Source organism: Copidosoma floridanum, unplaced genomic scaffold (genome assembly GCF_036245765.1).
Source record: "Copidosoma floridanum isolate Cflo_tuat_1 unplaced genomic scaffold, Cflo_Japanese_pri ptg000027l, whole genome shotgun sequence".
NCBI classification, from domain to species: domain Eukaryota; kingdom Metazoa; phylum Arthropoda; class Insecta; order Hymenoptera; family Encyrtidae; genus Copidosoma; species Copidosoma floridanum.
In genome coordinates, this window is record NW_028321904.1 from 661807 (window position 1) to 683221 (window position 21415).

Genomic DNA, 21415 nt, shown 5'->3' on the forward strand with positions numbered 1-21415 from the left:
CTTATTAATTCCATTTTGATGTGACACCTCCATAAGGTTACGTGTTAAATTAAAGCATTATCAACATATCATATCTTAAGAAAAGTGTTGTGAAATGGTCTCAAATTCTACATCTGACTTTTTAACATCATCATGATCAGCCTATAAAAATTTCAGGAAGATTCTTTAGAAAACGCTATGTGTGATGGACGTCCTTCATACCATGGTGAATCTAATATAGCTGCCACAACAAAACAGTAGAGTACGTTTTTTACTATGTGGGTATCAAATAAACAGGTATGGAAATTAGCAAATAATAAATTATACGATGTTGCTGAAAATTCAAGATGTAGCTGATTAGAAAATGGTGGATTACCTTTTTTTTTTAAAACCCCCTCGTCGTGCATATCAAATGAAAGGGCATCACAAGTAAAATATAATAATCTGTATAACATTACTCAGAATTTAATACCGTGCCCGTTACAAAACAGCTGGCTATCAACTCCTTTACAGTCCCACCGATATGGGTATCAAACGAACGGGCAGGGCAAGTAGAAAGTTATAAGCTTGATAATATTGTTTAAAATTAAATGAAGCAGATATTACGGAAAGGCGAATTACCTATGACTCAAAAACATCATTATCATGCATTAAAAAACAGATGCATTCTGATTTGCGATCAGTTACGTATCTGAAAGAAATTGTGAAACAATTTCCTATTTTATATCTTACATTTTTTACCTTATGAAACAAGTTTACTATTTCAAAATCGGGACACATAGAAGACTATATGAGATCTAACCTTTGCTATTGTCTGATTTTTGTAAGTACAACTGTAATTTTAGGATCATTTAAAAATGACAATAGATTTAATTTAATATATCACATTAAAAATATATTCTAAGAAAGTTAGTGGTACTGCCTGTAGTTTTGTGCAGCAATGCAAGAACAGTAGTGCGTTCTACTGTTTTAGCTTCTCTCGTCTACTATAATTGTCATATTGCGTGGTACTCATAGACTGATGCTTGCAGCCATCAGAATCGTACAAGTGCTTGTTATCCCATCTAGTATGTACAGTTTTCTTGTAAATTTAATTAAATGAACACTTGAAACTTTCTGTACACACACATTTTGAGAGCATACTTTTGACTTCATTGTTAACCTAAAAATAAAAATTTTTTTGTATAACTACAGGTACAAAAATAGAAATGCTTCTTTAAAACACCTACATTCTACGCATTTGCTATTACGCATACGTGTAACATCAGTTAATGGCAAGAGACTTACATTCTTCTTAGTTTTTTGCTTGTTACTTATGTTATTTATATTATATAAAAGAAATCTAACGTCTTATTAAGGTTAGAAAAAAATTCATTTAGATTAACCATAACGCCTTTACACCTGAAACACAAGTGCAAAATTTATATAAATATTAACTCCTTTCTTTCTCAATTTATCTCAAAGAGATAGTCAACTGTACAACATATAAGTAACCTTTTGTAGAATGACTGGTACAAATAAACCATATGTATTTTCAAGAATTTTAAAGGGAAACCTGACGAAATGTCTTCCAAATTCAAGTAAAAGCTTATTTTCCAATTCTTTAGCGCCGTCATATTCAATTTTCAATAATTTTACAGTGCCTGTTGTACCTGGGCAGTCAAAACCTTCTTTTTGATGGAGATGTTTAGTAGATTGTTGAGTAAAAATTAATCCGCCATTTTGCTTCATCACCATATTGGATTGATAATCACTTTAAGTACAGACGATATTAATGACCACAAAATTAGCTACACACAATATATTATGACGTAGCAAACCGATGTCACAGTAAAAGTATAAGTTTAGCAGTAGCACACAAGAGAAGAGGCGGTAAAATGCTTACTAACCCTACCTTATCTAAGTTCCATGTACCTGCACCAATCTCTACTATGTATGGTATGGCCAACACTCGACCGTGTGCAAAAGTTGGTGTGTATGTACCAACACATACAGGTAGCGAGGGCACCGAGGCTGCACGAATCGGTGAGCCGGCAAGAGGAGAACTTTTGCTCTTGTCTGCTTGCCGTCGTGACGCGTATTCTGGGGCAACGATATATCTCGTAGGTGTGCGTTTTCTCGCGTGTGTAAAAAGATATATGGCGTTGTGCAGCACTAAGTGGCAGCAGGAGGCGCAACAACATCTACCTGTTAACATCCTGGGTTGATCAACAAACTACACACACGCGCTGCCAGGGACTGGTGTGTTCAAGTGGCGACGCCTTCCCGTTGGATTTCCAAGTACCCGCATCCAGTGCAACAGTTGACACCCCTGCAGCGGTAAAAAGGGTAAGCCCACTTCCTTATATCCCGTCCCGCATAAGCATTGTGCCAAGCAGCAACTGCTGAACCTGCACCAGTACGGTTAAGGCTGCATTGAATTAGTCAAGGTCGAATAGTTAGGCAGTGAAATTCTTTATGTAGTAGTGGCATTGAGTTTTTTGAGAATATAGATAACAACTGCATGTTAAAACATTGGTGTCTTCCATTTATACACATTTGAGTGCCAACTATCCGTCTCATACCTTTAGTCCTATAAGAAAATACCTAGATGCCGTGCCTTGCTATTTACAGGAAAGTGACCGAGGTACGTCATGTTACAGTGTACTCTCACAAACAGACACACACACACGCACATACACATACGTTCATACACTTGTTAAGTTTTGCTTCCCCGACTGGCTCTAAGTGCTAATTGCCCACTAACATTTAAAGATTAATTGTAATGTTCAATTATTAGATAATCGAATACATCAAACAACATTGTATTTAAATAACAATATCCTGAGTAAATCGTACAATTTTAATATTAAAAAAAAAAAAAAAAACTTAACTTTGACATTTAGAATTTACAAATAAAGCAAAATTTCAATCGTATATCATTTAAAGTAAAAAGTAAATTCTGTTTTTAATCATGAATGATAATTTTTTTTTAATTTGTAAAAAAGCTCTTTTTTACATAATTATAAATTGTTTTTTTTTAATTTACGTAACATTAAATATAGAATAGATATTTTATAGAAACAAAAGGACAGTATATGAATAGAATTTAATAATTAAATTTTTATATATTTTTTATTACATGATACAGTAAAAATATATATATATTTTCTAAATCATGTATACAAAAAACGACAAAACTTTAATCATAGACGGTTCTGGATAATCAGGCAAAGATATTTTTGTACAAAATCTGTGATTATTATTGAATTTAAAAAAAAAATATGGATCCATTGCTTGGACTAAAATCGTATCCTTTCAAGTTCCTTAAAGTGTGCCAAGCAGTATAACTTTTTGTTTAGCTTTAGGATAACGAATAGTTAAAACCTTTTGATGTGATCAAAATAATTAAAAAGTAAAAAAAGTGGAATTAGTTATTAAAAATAGAGACTCTATGATGAGAAATTCTGTAGTTTTACTGTCAAGCGTTAAAAATATGAAACAACGTTTTACGTTTTCTATTTGTACAAAAATTTAAAAAAAAAAAAATTTAATAGTGTAAATAGAGAATTCTGTTGAATTGTTCCTGGTGAAAGGAGAAGTATTCGCAGCATAATCATAAAAAAACTAATTGATAAATTTGGTTGGTTTTCTTTTTCCATTTTAGGTTTGAATATTGATACTTGCATTAAAAGGAAGTAAATGGGTAATTCTTTTACAAATTGAATATATTGAAGCAAAATCTGGCAGACCGACACATTTTTTTTTACTTGGCTAAAAAAATTTTGTTGTAATTTTTCCCTTAAAGACTTGTTTTCAAACACTCATAGCTTTGGTTCTTTTTAAGCTAGGGTTAATTTTTTCTTTTTCCATTAAAAATAATAAAGTAAATCTTAAGAAAAATATATTTGCAAAAAAATTAATGAATAATTTCATATTTTTATCTCACAACTACATTTTTCAATTAAATTTGCACTCTACAATAGGCGATGATCCCAAGAAACACAATCCTCTATTTAAACGATCAACACTGTCATTCACTAACTTTTGGTTTTCACTTGAAGATCCCAAAGTTACATCACTATTCAATTGTACATCAGATATTTCGTTAGATGACTCTAGTTCGTCTTTTTGCTGTAAAGAATATAACATGATTATGAGCATCAAAAATCGATTTAAAAAAAAGTATACTCCACAGATCTCATGTCGGATAATTAAGACTGTTTTAACTTCAGCTGTATCTTCATTTTTTAACACTTTTTGAGATGCGCAGATGACAGGAATCGCAAATTTTTTGTTGTAAAGCCTCAGCAGTTATTCGTACATTAAGTTAACATAGTTGATCTGTAGTAACTTTTCGCAATCGTGACGCTTTACTTGAGGGACCTCTTAAATTCAAAGAGTTGAAACATCTGTCGGTGAGAACGTTCGTGCTCATTCTTTTAGGCATCATGCTGGTATTCAACTTTTTCCACGCGTGCACGTGTGTGTCAGCCAAAACAATCGAGATGACTTGTCACTTTCCTAAAATACACACTTCAAAGATAGTTTCGTTACTTGTAAATTTAGACAAGTGAGTCCAGACGAGACAACAAATCCGAAGCAGTTTCCACGAAAGTTCTTATCAACTACGAAATAGAGATCGGAAAAACTATGAATTAAAAAAAAAAATTAATAAACCAATTTTCATGGCAGCTTTCAAATAAAACTTTCAATGCTTCCCCAGAGAAATAGGTTGTAACTCTTACAACGTACTACATATACTGGAAGTTGCAGGGTAACTTTCCAGCCAAGGTGAACAGTACATCTTGAGCACTTGTTGCCATGTGTAGTTCGTTCGTGACTAAAATCCACCAAAATCAAAAGGAGAAAGCAATAATGAAACGACAAAATGGACTAATAGTTTAATAACCATTTATGTTATTGAGAAAAACGATGTAGAGTTAGAAGGAGAGGTGTGCAGAGGTGCCCTTTCGCCGATACGATGTGCTGCGCTACATAAATTTGTCTCCCAGTAATAATAATTTTTCTATTAACTAAAAACATGTTTTTAGTAAAAATTGTGACGTAAATTACGATGGTTGTATCAAATAATCGTTAAATTTTGGAGACTGAAGTTAAAAATCAATTTAAACATTTAGATTGTTAATAAGAATATGAAATAATTTGTTGTGAATATTTTTTTCTGAAAAATTACTTAACTACCTTCAAAGTGAAAAACAAATTAACTCTAGCTTAAAAATAACTGGAGTTATGAGGTTTAATAATAAGTCTTCAAGGCAAAGTTTACGAAACTCTAAAATTTTCAACTCCTTTTATCTACAAAAAAAATAAATAAAAGAACTCTCGAATAGGTATATTTTTTTCGATGTAGAATCCATAAGAAAATTTACGGGCGAATAAAAAATGTTACGGTCAGAAAGATGTTCGATTTGTGAAAGAGTTACCCAAGTGTGAAATAGTATCTTACACACCTAGTGAGCGAAGGCAAGAATGTCACAGATTTTACGTGAATACTCGTGGATAACGTGGAATCTAAGAATTTTTTGAATTAAAAATAATAAAGCTTTTACAATTTCGTGATAAGCTATAACTCTGAAGACAGATAGGGAATACTGAAATAAATGACAGCTTATCCTATAAAAACAAAAAAAATACTGTAAGGTATATTTTACTTAAAGATTTTTAGTAACCACGAATTTCTTTTTATCTGAATGATTCTTCAATTTATTATTATACGATTTTATTTTACCATTTATTCTATTTTTAATCATTTAACACATGTGAATAAAAAAAATTAGAACCAAAGGTTTGAGCCACACATCAATATAAAAACAAAATATGCATTTCATTACCTTTTATTTTAATAGAAGTCAATTTTTTTGTCCTAGCGTTTTTCATGACTATTAAGAAATTTTAAGTTGAAATTGAACGGTCAAAATGAATGACTTTTTTTCACTCCCACTTTCAGCTTTCCTTACACTTTTTGAGAAATCCTCTCAGACCCCTCACAATTTCTTAACAGCCACTTTCCACCACTCCTTAGCTCCACGTTATTATTTCTCATTCGAATGTAAGATTTATTTTAGCTCTATAACTTATTAGCACATTTTCATACTGTCAATTTTTACCTAATTTTGATACGGTTGAATTTTTGTTTAGTCCCTTTCCGCCTTTCCCCCTCGTAACTTTATAACCCAATAAATGGATAATCTATTACAGTTTGAAAGAACTCCCTCTAGTCATCCTCCGGTGGCATCTCTAAATGAGGTAAAATTGTATCGGTTGTTATGTCATTTCTAGTTATATCATTATTTAAACCTTCGGTCTTAGCTCTTCTTACAATTTCAAGAAAGCCCCTAATATCCAAACACATTTTCTTAGCAACGCTCCAATATTTGTTTTTTAATATGTGCTATATTGAGTAACAGGATATATGCTTTAATTTGTTGGTATTTCTGCTTTTACATAATTTAGAATTTTATTATTAAAAAAGTATGTGTTTGTTATAAGGTGTAAGTATAACGCTATTTATTAAAAAATTAATATCTTTGCCGAAAATCTCGGAACGAATATCAGTTGTTTTTCATTTACTTGGTACTTAAAATGATTCGACTTTTTCTTCTTCAATATCTAAAAATAATTTTGAAAGTGTTTTATCAGTTAAACGAATACTAACAATTATTTTTACAATACAAAACAACGACCGAAGATATGATGATTTAATACTTTCCTTTATAATCATGCTTCTATCACTATTTTTAAAAACTGGAAGAATCTAACTTTAATCGCCTCCTAAAACAATTAATTCATTACTAAATAGATATTTGTATCACACAAATTATGTTATGTTTCTCTAACTATTCTTAGGCTTTTTTTGGGTCATAAAAGCCTCGTCCCATATAATTAAATCTACTTCTTTTAATTTTTTTTTTCAGATTTGAATTCCAATAATGAACTTCTTACATTGTTTAAGTCTAGTGGTAAACAAAATGTTGTATGACTGGTCATTCTTTTTATAAGTAATATTGCTGCTAAACCAGTCCATGCCATAGATGAATTTTTTTTCCACGAGAAATGAAATAATAAGTTAACGTTTTATAAAAAAATATTCTTCTTGAACCTCCTGGGTCATCAATAAAAGAAAGTGGTATCTGTTTGTTCACAAATAATTTTGAAAATCATGATTTGATCTTCATTTAATTTATCGTTCACAACATTTAACATTTAAGTACAAAAAACAATTTATTTATGGTACTGTTTTCTTTTAGATCATTTTGTGTTGGTGTAGGTAAATTAAAATTTTCACATGATTTGTCTTCTAATTGTAAAATTTTATGTATGTGTAAAAGTTAATGATTTTGAATGATGTCCGTAAAATTTTTTCATAAAATGATTTTTGTATGTTTTCCAAGTTTCATCTCCTTGGATGTTTTCTGAAATTAGAAGCCAGGCAAAAAATTGTTATAATTAATGTGGTTATATAATAATACTGTCTTCTCTAGAAATGTCATCTGTTTGGATATGGTGTTCTATTAAAACCATTTTTATTGCAGTATCTTAAAATGTTGGATATATTATCTTATTAAATGTTTTTTAATCCTTAAATGGTGTCACTTCGTTTATTTTATTTAGTATTAATAATATTTAGAAGATACCATGTTCAATGTTTCTATTGGTGCTCTTTGGTTCATGCTCTTAGCGGGATTAGCTATTTTCCTTTTGTATTTTCTATTTTTTTTTTTTCAAAATTTTGTTTTTGTTTATTTTCTAAATCGAATGCCAAAATTAAATACTGTGTTACTTTAACTACAAATAAGAAATTCTCATGCAATCTTCAGGCAGTTTTTATTGGACTTAAGTATTTTTCAGTAACATAATTTTTAATTTTATCTAAATTTCTTTATTCTTATTATTAACATTCTTTATTTCTTCAAATGCTCAATCACTACCTTTGTGAATATAGTTATAAATGTACTTAATACTCTGTATAGATACACAATTTTCAACAATAATATGGCATTTGAATTTCATCAAAAAAAAAAATAATTATATGGCACAAGCATTGAATCATAAACTGAAATTTTTTTTTTTGTAAGTATAATTTTTGTAAATGTTATTTCTTTGCTTGTAATCTCTTTGGATATTTTCTGCAATTAGAAACAAGGTGAAATATTGTCTTATAAATTTATAACAATGTATTAATTCAAATTACACTACATCTGTTTTGTCTCTTGAACTACTGTACAAAGATTTTTTCATTTTTTTTAACTTAAAAAAGCAGACTGAAAAATTAAAGTATTTAACTGATTTAAAAATGTAAGAGTTGGCGCGTGGAGCACGCAGAAAAACGGAGCCCAACTAGTTTATATAAATACATTTTAATATGGTAGGCTGCTTGTTCCAACGCTGTAGTTGGCTAACTATTTTTGTCGAACACAACACACCCAAGATATACACTAATCGTGGTTTTAAACAGCCAACGTCCTCAAGATTACTATTGCTACAGATCAGAATTATCCTGGTTTCTAATAAGCTTTGGAGGACGCTTAACATTTATAAAGGTGTTTAAAGGCTTTTAATATGGCTGGATCCTTATTCTTGCCAATACTTAAATATATATAAAAGGAATCATGCGTTCTTCGATTGAATGGCTCCACGCTTGTAAATCCCTATAAACGATAAATACCTCCCAGGCTCGTCTTATTACAATGCTCACACTTTTTTGATTGGCTTAAATAACCGTGCTGTTGCCAGTGAATGACACTACTGCCTACTCACGGTTCCTTGACCACACTTTTCTCTAGGAGATCTCACTTAAATTTTATGCCTTTAGACTCAACTTACGCAAGTCTATTATTAATTCTGTCATAATTCGTTACAACACATCATTTTTGCAGTAGAACTTCTTGAGGTGCCCTTGTATGGGGACTGAACCCGTGAAACGAGCAAGCGAACTCTGGCAGGTTCATTTATATATATATATATATATATATATATATATATATATATATATATATATACATTTAATCTACGTACCAGCCAGCGCTGACTGCAGTGCAGAGGTCTGTCTCTATTTCTCTCTTTCTCTCTCCCTCTTGTATGTTACGGGGTGTACAACGCGGATCAACGAGGCGGAGTCTCTCCACTTCGACCGGGCCTGTGTTGCCCGGATACCCAACGTTGACACTCCCTGTAAAATTTTTCGCGGGTCTCGTTCGCCGAGACACCGCAGGGGCCAAATATCGCGGCGACCTTGAACGTCGTTGCCTCTCGTGACGCCTTTAATACGACACACGGGAATGGGGCACACACAAAAGGAAGCACTCGCGACCAAGTTTAAAATCAGAAATATATTTAACTAAATAATATTAAATGTAATACAAAATATTACTCGCGGGTGTGTATGTTTATGTGTGTGCGTGTGTACGTACGCTCGTTAGGCGAGAATACTCGACGAGCACGCGGCGCAAACTCGCGAACCGGGCAGACTTACGCGGGCTAATCGAGGGCCGCTGCCCTTTACAACAGACTGCCTGTTGGCAGGTACTTACGCGGGGCGGTAAGGTCGCTTCTCGAAGTTGCCTTGGATAGGCCGAACTAGGTGTAGTTGGAGTGATCTCGCAGAGGCCAGTAGGCGTCCCTACTGGCTGTGAGTGGAGATAAAGGTCGTCAGATCTGGACTCGGTCTGCCCTTGTCGTCGGGTTCCGGAGTCGGATCACGGCACCAACACTTCCCGTGGCGTTGACTTCACACGACAACTTCACACCCCAAAGAAAAAAACAAAACGAGCCACAGGAGACGGCAACACGGAAAAAACTCGCTTCTCGCGGGTTCGCTGGCCCAAGCTAATCTGACCCTCCTCGCTTCCTTTCCTGGCTTTCCTCTCTTTTCCCTTACCCCTACTTTCCCATTCCGCTTTCCCACTTAGGGCCCTTGAACTCTTTTTCCCCCTTTCTCTACCTGCCCTAGCCTACTAACGTGGCCTAACGGTGGGGCACCGTTACAGCGCACAACGGTGCACCGCAGTTACTCCATCTATATATATGTAAAGGAAATATATTTCCTTCATTCAAATCTGCCACGCTTCACGCATAGTAATAGTCTAGTTTTAATATGGTAACATTTAGTTACAGTTTAGTAATACTGATAAAGAAAGATAGATAGAGAAAAACATGACGTATAAAAACACCTGTAAAAAATTTTCACAAAGAAATTGAGATTAATTAAAAGTTTATGAAGATAGTGTAAAAGTATAGAAGTAACAAAAGGAATAAACTTAAATTGTCGTTTCTCTTGTGACAGGTAAGATTGTAAATATAGTACATAAAATTGTAATATAAAAAATAAATTTTTTCTATTCTTGTTACAGAGCAACAAATTGAGTTTTTATTCCTGAAAATCCTCAATGAATAATAAAAAGATAATTGTCTTATATATAAATATATCTTCCTATAATATATAGTCGTAAGAGTTAGAGCAACGTTTTGCTCCCTCTACTCCCCCCCGCTCCCCCTCAGCTCCCCCCCAAAAATGTAGTTATTCTTTCATTTTGTTGCATTTTTCGAGTAATTCTACTTTTTTGCTTGTTCCCCCCCCGCTCCCCCCCACCGCCCCCCAGGTCCCCTCCCAACTGCCCCCAGCTTCCCCATATATAATGTGAATATATTTGTTAAGCCTTATATATTACCTGTTACAAGTGGTCTAATTCTTACATATAATTTTATTTGACCATAACAAAAAATTTTGTTACAACTATCTTACTTACGATGTTTATATTGATTATATACTCTTAAATGTCTTTTGAGGTGCTCTGCTCTTACATAACCTTTTCCACAATTTTGACAAATATTTTTTTGAACGTTTTTTTCATGACTTTTCAAATGTCTCTGTAAGTGATAATTTCTTTTGAAACTTTTTTCGCATTTAATACACTTAAGAAAATAGTTTTTCTCGTCTAATATTATAATGCTACACAGATCACATAAAAAAAACTTTTTTTTGTGAATTTTTTCGTATGATAATAGACATTCTTGATTTGAAAATTTTGAGTTACATTTGTCACACTGATAAAACTTTGCATCCATGATGGTGAATCTGAAAACATATTACAAAAAACAGATTGTTTATAATTACATAAATCCGGGTACTAGACGGTACTGAAATTTGCTTTTTTAATAAAAGAAAAAATTTTCAAGAAACTATAAAAATAGTAATGAACTATAGAATAGTTTTTTTGTTACTCTAAAATTTCATTCTAAACAATATTTTTAATTTCAAGTTTGTTTTCTGATTCAATTTGGATAAAACTTCTTTTTCTTTTTCTACATCTAGACAATGCAACATATAATTGCCCATGAGAGAATAATGGTTTTTTAAGGTATACTCCAAAGGCATCAAAACTTTGACCTTGAGATTTATTGATAGTCATAGAAAAAGCTAAGGTAAATGGAAATTGTTTTCTGTGCAATATAAATGGTAGCGAAGAAGAATTGTTTGTTTATAGTGTTATTCTTGGAAAAAAGACTTTGTTTCCTTTTTTTTCACCTGTGATTATTTCGGCTTCGATGTTGTCTTTAAATGATTTTGTAATTCATAATCTTGTGCCATTGCAAAGTCCTTCAGATATGTTTAAGTTTCATATCAACATAACATTAGCGTTGATTTTTAAATCTAATTCGTGTGAAAAAAGACCTTCTTTACTACTATTTAAATATTCTGTAGAGAAATTAGTATAAATATTATCGTCTAATTTATCTACTTCTTTGTAAGTTGCTTTATCAATACTATAGTACGTTACTAATCTTCCTACCATATTATTTAAATTGTTTTTGTTCAAAAAGTGAGTGTATTAATTGTGAGATGTTTAAATAGCTTTACTCATAAAAGAATCATCATCATTATTAAAAATTGCAGAACATATATTATTTGTTTTCCATATCTGAGGAATTATAAAAGTTTTAATTTTGCCTTCTCCTATATCCAGTAGCAATGAAGAAAATTTTTTATCAATTGAACGTATATTACTTTTTAATTAAGAAATATGAAATAAAGGCTAAAAATTAAAAAATTTTGTGGTTTCTTGGACAATAGTTATTTTTCTTCCGTTTTTTACTACAGGGAGAATTTGACGAAAGTCTCCACCTAAAATTATTATTTAATTTCCAAAAGGCTTATAACTACTAGATAAATCTTTTAAAGTCCTATCAACGATTTCTTACGCTTTTTTCGGTATTATAGAAGCTTCATCCCAAATAATTACTTCTACATTACGTAATTTTTGTTCATCTGGCTCAAATTGGAAAAATGCACTTTTTATAGTGCTTAAGTCTAAAGGAAGTCTGAAAGTTCTGTAAGGGGTCATTCCGTTTGGAAGCAGAATTAAAGCAATAACTTTCCAAGCCATTGTAGGAATTTTTTTTTAACTGATATGAAATAATAAATTAATGTTTTGTATAGAAAAGTTTTTTCAGATCCACCAGGACCATCGATGAAAAATTTTTTTTTTTTTAATTTTATTATTTCTTGAAAAATTCGACGTTGATCATGACTGAGTTGTGAAACATTTCATGGAATTTATGTTTACAAAATATTCTTTCATCATTGTCAGTATCAATATTTTTTTGTATCGTTTCTGTTGCTTCCGGTCAACTAAAATCTTTACAAGACATATTTTCAGAATTAAAAATTTCGTTTGAATGTAAAAGAGCTTTATTTTGATCATCTTTACAATCTTCAATAAAAATTTTTTCATACTTTTTCTAAATAATATTACCAAAAAAATTTTCAGACATAATAAACCATGCGAAAAATTTTCGTAGTTTAAAAGGCAGCAACGTTTTATGCTTTTTTAAAAATTATATCGTTTTGAAAATCGTGTTCCACTTATCCCATAGAACTAGCTGTTATTAGTGAGGGAAAATTAAAAGTGATTTTTAAAAATTCATAGAATTCATTATGATCAATATACATTTGTTACATATGTAAATTTTAATTAACAATTAATATAATTCGGGTTTTTTTCTATACTTCGTAAATCTAATTTGCAACTACGGAGGTTGGTGCGCAGAGCGCCCAGGGGGCATAGATAGTTATAAGAGCTTAGAAATATCTATTGACACTTACAGGATAGACAGCTTATTTAAAAAAGGGAGCCACTAGAAGAAATAATAAAGCTACCAACAAAAAGTCAAGGGCACATCTCTCTGTCTATATAATTTTTACCACTTTTATTTGAAATTAGCAGCTTGTTTTTCATATTTCCTTAAAAGTAGACCAGTAATTATTCCTTTGCGTAGAAAATTTATTCCCGAGTATTTTCGAAAAATGCCAGTCTTCTAAATTCTAAAAAATATACTTTTACATGTTATTTTTATACTAACAATTCATTATGTCATTTTTTAAGGCTTTAAAAAATATTAATATAAACCTTATTTTGAAAAACTTATATTCATAACACAATAAAAGTGGAGGTTGGCGCGTGGAGGGTGCAGGGGGGCGGAGCCTCACTAGTTTATATATGTAGCCTTTAATACTCGGCCTTTGTTACAGCTGAGGGGCTATCAGGTAAATAATGCCTGACAAAACGTAGCTTGATCTTTTCGAAGTCTCAAAAAAATCATAGTAAAAATTGTTCTTCTTTCATGTTTATCCTTTCATACCTGTACAAGTACTCAAATAAACGAGCATAAAGTATTACATATGTAAAAAACGACAACCTAATCTTTGGAATGAAGGAAATCGCTGTACCTCAAAAGGTAAGCCAAATTGACTAACAATAAAAATTTTTACGGGCTTCCTAAAGGGGAACTACATGATCGAGGTGCAATAATATAAAGGGGTTAAACTATGCACAAACATAAGCTTGGTTATTTTTTTCTTCTGACTGTTTTTTTAAATGAATTAGTAAATAAAAATTATTTTTTTGCATTCCGTGTATGCAAAATTCATGTAGACCTTGACAAAATCTTTAAAAAACTTTTATCACAACATAACCTTTTGAAATTCATATCTTGAATAAGAGGCTAGATAGAGCAAAAACAACCATTTTTCTTGTTCTCCTAAAAAGTAACTACATAATTGACTCGCACAAACAGAGAGGGGTTGGACTATGCACAAATGTAACAAATTTTCTCGTTTTTCGACTGTATCTTGAAAAAAACAAGAAAAAAATTTATTTTCATCAATTATGCCATGTTTAGAACATTAATACAGACGTTGACAAAATCTTCGACAAATTTTGCTACAACATAACCCCTTAAAATTAGAAAAACAGTTGTATGTCGAAAGGGAAGCCAGATAGGCCAAAAATAATTCCACGTATAAAAAAAAATTATTGAAGTGCAAAATTTCATGTTACACGGATTCATAAAAACAATCATAGTAATTCTTAAAATGATTAAAGTTATGTGTCTAAAGCAAAGCTACATCTTACTTATTCTCCCTATAACTTAATTTATTTTCTATTCTCTATCATACAGTATGAGAATAATTACTTAATGTCTGTTGTTTTCATCTAAATTAGATAGAGAGGATTATTTTATATTTACGGTAGCAAAAATCAGGAAAAAACTTTTGTTTGTCCGATACAAAGTTTCCTACAAGAATTTATCGTACATATACGATGTTATAATAAATGCATGAAAAGTAATTTTAGGTAAAAGGAATTTTTGTCCCGCGTAACGGGACAAAAGTACCTTCTTTCGGCGCAGTATGGTGCAAATATTTATTTCGTTCTACATTACGTCACCAACAATTCGTACACTTATTAATGCATATATCAGAGCAAACATGGAAGTACTTAAAATACGTGAATCATATGTAACATGAGTAGTATATTCAACTATATGAATTTTATTTCCGTGTGTGCTCGAATAAGTGATAATATTAATATTTCACTATTTTAATGTGGGATTCTGAAAGAGCTACTGAAATTAGGCGTACTCTAATTTTTTCAGTTTTTATCATTGTTCACGTATGTGTGTATACGCTTATTGAGAGCGAGAAAGAGAGAGACGAAGGCCTCGTGGCACCGCAACGCGGGGGGGGTCTCTCCCAAAAGGGCCCCCCTACCTTAATTGTCGCCGCGTTGTCGAAGTCTCTCCATACAAACCGCGAGCGATTTAGTTGCAATCGAAGAGCGTTAGAACGAGCGTGACTTAAGTACTCGTCTGCTTCGATCAGCATGTTTTTGGTCTTTATCGCACTGACCAAGCGACGCACGCTGGCCAAGGAGAGCCTTCCTCTCTCTCCGTCGTCTAAGCACAGTCCATATTTACAATTTATTTAATTATTAGCGTCATTTTTCCGGTCTTCTTTCCTGATTCGCCTTCATTTTCATATTTGCTGTAAAGAAAAAATACAAGTTGTTTACTATCATCGAAGAGTTCGTGTTGAGCGTTTTATTCTTTCCCTACTCTCTACAGGCATTTGTCAACGATAACCGGTACGTTTTCCCCCCGCGACCTTGATAACGGTCCATCGCGACCTAGAGGCTCGAAACGAAACATTGGTAGCAGAGCGTGGTTGCCTGTACGAGAGCAGCGGAACTCGACAAACACGAGGAAATCTTCGATAACGGAGCTGTGCAGCTAGCCGGGACAGCAGGGCTTCCTGGTGGCATCGCAACGAGCAGCTTCTGTTGTCTACTCGTCTCATCGGTTTCACCACCAGCTTCTCCGAGAGCCATTCTTTGGCTACGATAAGTAGAGCAAACGGAAAAAGGTCTGTGAGTAGACAATTATCTCAACTTGTTCGGCAAATTTCGTTTTTGAAGGCTTCAAAGCCACATTTCGATAGTGCTATATCGAGCGAGTACGCCGATACATCTAGTCGCTTACTAGGAGAGCGTTTGTTTACTAGCGCGCTCGCTTTCCTCTGTTGTTTGCTGTAGTCGCTTGACCTCGCAGTGAGCCGCGACTCACAAGCATACTTCTAGAGTCGTTGTTTTGATCGCGTTAAACGCTTACGTCTCTAAGCAGCATGGATAAGCTTCACCGATCCTAAACAAAATTGACGACGAATATAACAAATTTCTACGACAACTCGACCGTCAAGGTCGCCGTAGAAAAACAAACTCTGTCACATTTCGAGACGCGGCTAGGTATTCTCGAGAACTATTGGTCAACTTTCATTTCTCGACACGAGGACTTGCTCGAGTACGAAGAGCAGCTAGCCGGCGATAGCTACTTCAAGGACGATGTATACTCGCTAGTTGAGCTGGCGTATAGCGACGCGAAAGCGCGCCTCTTGACGCGAATTTCGGAGCTCAGGGGCCCCGCGCTGTTTCCCGGTCAACTTCCCGTGCCTATTATCAACGCTAATGCTGCGGAGCAATACGCGTCTTTGCCGTGGATTGCTCTGCCCACTTTCTCGGGTAAACAAGCGGAATGGGAGAGCTTCAAGCAGCACTTTTCTTCGCTTGTCGTCTCGAAGGCCACCGTCCCGCTGATAGCAAAATTGCAGCACTTGCTCAACGCTGTGCAGGGCGCGGCTGCGCAACGTCTAAAGGGTATCAAACTCACAGACGCAAACTTAGAGGTCGCATGGACAAAGCTTACTCGTTGCTATGATAATCCACGCATACGTTTGTTTAACGGTATCGAGAGTTTGATTCAGCTTCCAACTCTTAAAGCTCGCAATGTTGCGGATCTTAACGACACAATGGATCGTGCGGAGGAATCGGTTCGCAAGCTAATAGATCTCGGTTGTCCGATCGAGCAAACTAATTATTTTGTTGTTCATTGCGTCATTCGTAAGCTCGACTTAACGTCTCGCGAGGCATGGGAAGTTTCGCAGGAACGGACGGTTGGCTTTCCTTCATACGCAGATTTAACCACTTTCCTGGAGCGCCGAATTCACGCGCTCGAGCAGGCTCACGTCGGCCCGCACTCGAACGACGCCGGAAAAGCTAACTCGGCATCAAAACAAAGCGGCGATCGTTCTAAGCGCGTCGCGGCGAACGCTGCGCAAACGGACGAGTCAGCCGGAACAACAAAAAGCTGCGTAGCTTGCAAAGGCAATCACTACGTTAATAGGTGCCGCGATTTTAAATCCATGCCAGTATCGCAGCGCTGGGATTTATGCAAACGCGAGAGGCTTTGCGTAAATTGCCTGAGAGCATCGCATTTTGTGGAAAAATGCCCCTCTCCCAATCGTTGTGTGACTTGCGATGCAAAGCACCACTCGAAGTTGCACTTTGAGAGAATAGCAAAGCCGCGCAACGAGGAGGTTTCCTCGCGCGCTAGCGCCCCTCGCAAGGATGACAATCCTTCGGACGAGCCTGCCTGCCCTCCTGTTGCGGCGCACAATGCATTAGTTGGTCGCACAATTCTTCTCACGACCGCTGAACTAATCGCGATTGGTCCCAACGGCAAGCGGCTGCGCATTCGCGCTCTTGTTGACCCTGGGGCCGAGCGCTCCTTCATTACGCATCATGTTATCTCAGAGCTGGGACTTCCTTGTAGTTCCGTGAATATCAAGGTCGTCGGAGTAGGCGGGAGCGCTTCTTCTACAGCGCACCGCGAAGCTGAACTCAAGGTGGCACCCCGAGGCGAATCCAACTTAACGATCTCGGTCTCGGCGTTAGTGTTGCCTAAGCTCTCTCAGCCTCTGCCTTACAAGCATGCGGTTACCTCGGAATTGCCTCATATCCGAGGGCTCAAGTTAGCCGATCCACAGTTCTTCGAGTCTCGACAGATAGACTGCATCCTCGGTGCCGACGTCTATCCGTCGGTCATTCAAGATGGGACAAAACGCGGTCCAGCGGGCGCCCCTTTAGCTCAAAACTCCGCTTTCGGATGGCTGCTCACGGGTCCCCTGGCCAGCGTTGACACAAGCAACACGATGCACGTTTGCGCGTTTCACATTCACACTGATAATCTACTTGCAGTAGAATTACAGAAGTTTTGGGAAATTGAGGAGGCGCCACGCAAACCTTTGCTCACGAGCGACGAGAGCAAATGTGAGGAGTCGTTTCATCGGACTTCTTTTCGCAATGCCGACGGCCGTTTCGTGGTTAAGCTGCCTTTCCAAAGCACGCCAAAGTCTTTCGCCTCTCGAGATATCGCCGCTGCTTGCTTCATTCGCTCCGAGAAGCGCAGACATCGCGATAGCGATCTCGCTGAGTCTTATGGTAGCTTCATGCAGGACTACATAGACCAGCGTCACATAGAACCCGTGCCAGCTGACGAGCTCAGCAGGCCATCCTTTTATTTGCCTCATCATGCAGTGAGACGGCCCGAGAATCCGAGTAAGGTGCGCGTAGTCTTCAACGCGTCGCAAAAGGACTCAAACGGCGTCTCGCTCAACGACTTGCTGCTGGCAGGTCCCAAGCTTCAAGCGGATATCGCTCAAGTGCTGACGCTGTGGAGATTTTTTAAGTTTGTATTTACAATGGACGTAGTCCAAATGTTTCGACAGATCCTTGTACACCCGGACGACAGGGACTGGCAACGAGTGCTCTGGCGCTCCTCCACCGCCGAGCCCATCACGGACTATCGGTGCACGACTATCACCTACGGGACGGCCTCTGCGCCTTACTTGGCGCTCAAGGTCATGCAAACTCTCGCCACGGACGGCGCCGAGACTCACCCACACGCCGCTGAGACACTACGCCGTCGACTCTATGTCGACGACCTATTTGCTGGAGCAGACACGCTGGACCAGGCGCGCGAGCGGCGCGACGAGACGATTCAGCTGCTGTCATCCGCCGGCATGGCGCTAGGCAAATGGGCAAGCAACAACTCCTTCATACTTGAGGGGCTTGAAGCAATGGCGGCTAAGGCCATTAACCTCAAGCAGGACGACGCCGTGTCAACACTGGGCCTGCAGTGGCTGCCCAGCTCGGACTCCTTCACCTTCAAACCAAAGGGGATGCTCGTCGGTCATGAAATCACCAAGCGCATCGTGCTGTCAGAGATTGCGCGACTCTTCGACCCTCTTGGCTGGATAGCTCCGATAATCGTAAGTGCAAAGATTGTTTTACAGGATATTTGGCTCCTCAACCTCGAGTGGGATGAGCTGCTGCCCGACGACCTCCAGTCACGCTGGACGCGCTTTCGGAGTGAGATGCAACAGATCTCGCTTATCAGCCTCCCGCGGTGGCTGGGTGGCCTCGAGGCCGAGGAATGGCACCTGCATGGATTCGCTGACGCCTCAAAGCGAGCTTATGCAGCAGCGATTTATGCGGTGTACCCAAATCGCTCTGCTCAGCTCCTCTTTGCAAAAACAAAGTTGGCGCCCACCAAAGTTCAGTCGCTGCCTAGACTCGAACTGTGCGGCGCAGTGCTGGCCACACGATTGGCCAAGCACGTGTCGGACGCTTCACCAATTAAGCCGAGTCGCCTCCATCTCTGGTCAGACTCACGCGTGGTGCTGGACTGGCTGAAGACTCATCCGGCCCACTGGCCAACCTTCGTCGCCAATAGAACGAGCGAAATTCTCTCCGAGTTGCCAGAAGCTACGTGGAGGCACGTCAAATCCACTGACAACTCCGCAGATTGCGCCACCCGAGGCCTCGCGCCTTCGGCGCTCGCTCAATTTCCTCTTTGGTGGCACGGACCTGTGTGGCTCACGCAGGAGCAAGAGAAGTGGCCTACTCAAGCTGCAGATACCACTCCCAACGACCAGCCGCAGGTGTTCGCGGCGCAGGAGGAGAGACCCAAGGACGTCTCTGTGCACCCGTGCCTTCCTCGTTTTCAAAAGTTCTCCAGCTTTGACAAGATCGTCCGGATGCTAGCTTACAGCTGGCGTTGGCGCGTTCGCCCTATCTCCCAAGAGCACCAGCCGATCAATCCCTTTCTTTCAGGCAAAGAGATTCGGCTCGCCACTCTTCTCTGTTTTAGAATTATTCAGAGTCATCACTTTGCTAGCGAGCTGGAGAGGTTGAAGCGTGACAGCTCTGTCTCCGCTCGCAGCCCTCTCCGTCGGCTGTCGCCTTTCATCAACGATAACGGAGTCATTCGAGTCGGCGGCCGCCTCGACCATTCAACGCTTCCGTACAGCGAGAGGCACCCGGTCATTCTGCCGAGCCGTTGCACGATCGTCAGGCGACTCGTCGAAGACACTCACCAGCGGACCCTTCATGGCGGGGTCCAATTGATGCTGTCGCACTTACGTCGCTCCGTTTGGATTTTACGGGGCCAGCGCCTAGCGGTCGGAGTACTCCACCGCTGTGCTAAGTGCACGCGCCACGCTGCACGGAGCCCTAGCCAACTCATGGGCCAACTGCCGACTGCACGAGTCTCCCCGTCTCGTCCGTTCTCGCACACGGGTGTGGATTTCGCTGGACCGATCCCCGTCCTGTTTTCAAGAGGACGAGGCGCTAAAACAACCAAAGGCTACATCGCCGTCTTTATTTGCACTGTCACGCGGGCAGTTCATCTCGAGGTAGCCTCTGACCTTTCAACCCATGCTTTTCTTGCAGCCTACTCTCGTTTCGCTGCACGCCGTGGAGTTTGCGCTGTGCCGTACTCGGACAACGCCACGAACTTCAAAGGCGCAGCTTACGAGCTTCAGCGCATGCTGGCCAGCTCTTCATTTGCTTCAAACATCGCCGAGAAGCTGGCAGCTCAAGGGACGGACTGGTCCTTCATCCCCCCTCGAGCTCCTCATTTTGGCGGGCTTTGGGAAGCCGCCGTCCGAAGCGCAAAGCATCACCTCAAGCGCGTGATCGGCGAGACAAGGCTCACCTTCGAGGAACTGTCGACGTTGTGCGCCAAAATTGAGGCCTGCCGCAACTCAAGGCCACTGTGCGCCTTGAGCAATGAAGTTACGGGCGAGCTCGCCCTCACTCCGGCACATTTCCTGGTCGGCTCTGCGTTGCTCTCTCACCCCGAGCCATATGACGAAGCGCCGAGGCCAATGTCACCGTCCAACCGCTGGAAGCTAATAGTCGACCTTCGTAACTCATTTTGGTCCAGCTGGAGAAAGGAGGTCCTGCATCAGCATCTCAAGCGATGCAAGTGGCAGACTCCTCGAACGAATTTACAAGAAGGAGACGTCGTTCTCGTGCGTGATAAACTCGCGCCCCCTGCCACCTGGCCCTTGGGTGTGGTAATTGCCACGCAGGCTGGGGCGGACAACCTTGTGCGCGTAGCCACGGTGAAGACGGCTGCCTCGACGCTTTCGCGACCAATTGTGAAGCTTGTTAAACTGTTAACTCAACCCGAGCTCGAGAAGTGCTATTCCGAGCAATCAAAATAAACTCAGTGCTAATTAGTAGTTTATTCACTTACTAACCCATTAATTAATTTGATTTTATGCTTGTTTGCTTTTTTTTTTTTTTTTTTTTTTTTTTTTCAATTGCAAAATTTGTAAATCCTTCATGTTCATGTCAGCTCGTGGCCAGGGTAAGCTACTAACACTATTGTATATAGCTGCGCTAGCTCTCGCCGTAGCAGTAGGTTTAGCTCTATCCGCTTACAGGCTTTTTTTTTCTATCTCGCTTTTTCAATT

The 21415-nt window shown here is 38.2% G+C and overlaps 1 protein-coding gene across 1 annotated transcript; it reads left to right on the top strand.

The window, feature by feature from the left end:
- Nucleotides 1-1910: 1910 nt before the first annotated feature.
- Nucleotides 1911-21163, top strand: LOC111643693 (uncharacterized). The gene is made up of 3 exons (XM_089595748.1): nucleotides 1911-2085; nucleotides 2132-2307; nucleotides 16016-21163. The coding sequence occupies exons 1-3, from the start codon at nucleotides 1911-1913 to the stop codon at nucleotides 21161-21163; spliced, it is 5499 nt and encodes a 1832-aa protein (XP_089451874.1).
- The last annotated feature ends 252 nt before the right edge of the window (nucleotides 21164-21415 follow it).

Excerpts from the sequence above, each read along its gene's own strand:
- LOC111643693 (XM_089595748.1), top strand. The coding sequence starts at position 1,911 with ATGTATGGTATGGCCAACACTCGACCGTGTGCAAAAGTTGGTGTGTAT. Across the intron at positions 2,086-2,131 it reads GGCAACGATATATCTCGTAG|CACTAAGTGGCAGCAGGAGG; the intron begins GTGTGCGTTTTC and ends GGCGTTGTGCAG. Across the intron at positions 2,308-16,015 it reads CCCCTGCAGCGGTAAAAAGG|GTCGCCGTAGAAAAACAAAC; the intron begins GTAAGCCCACTT and ends TCGACCGTCAAG.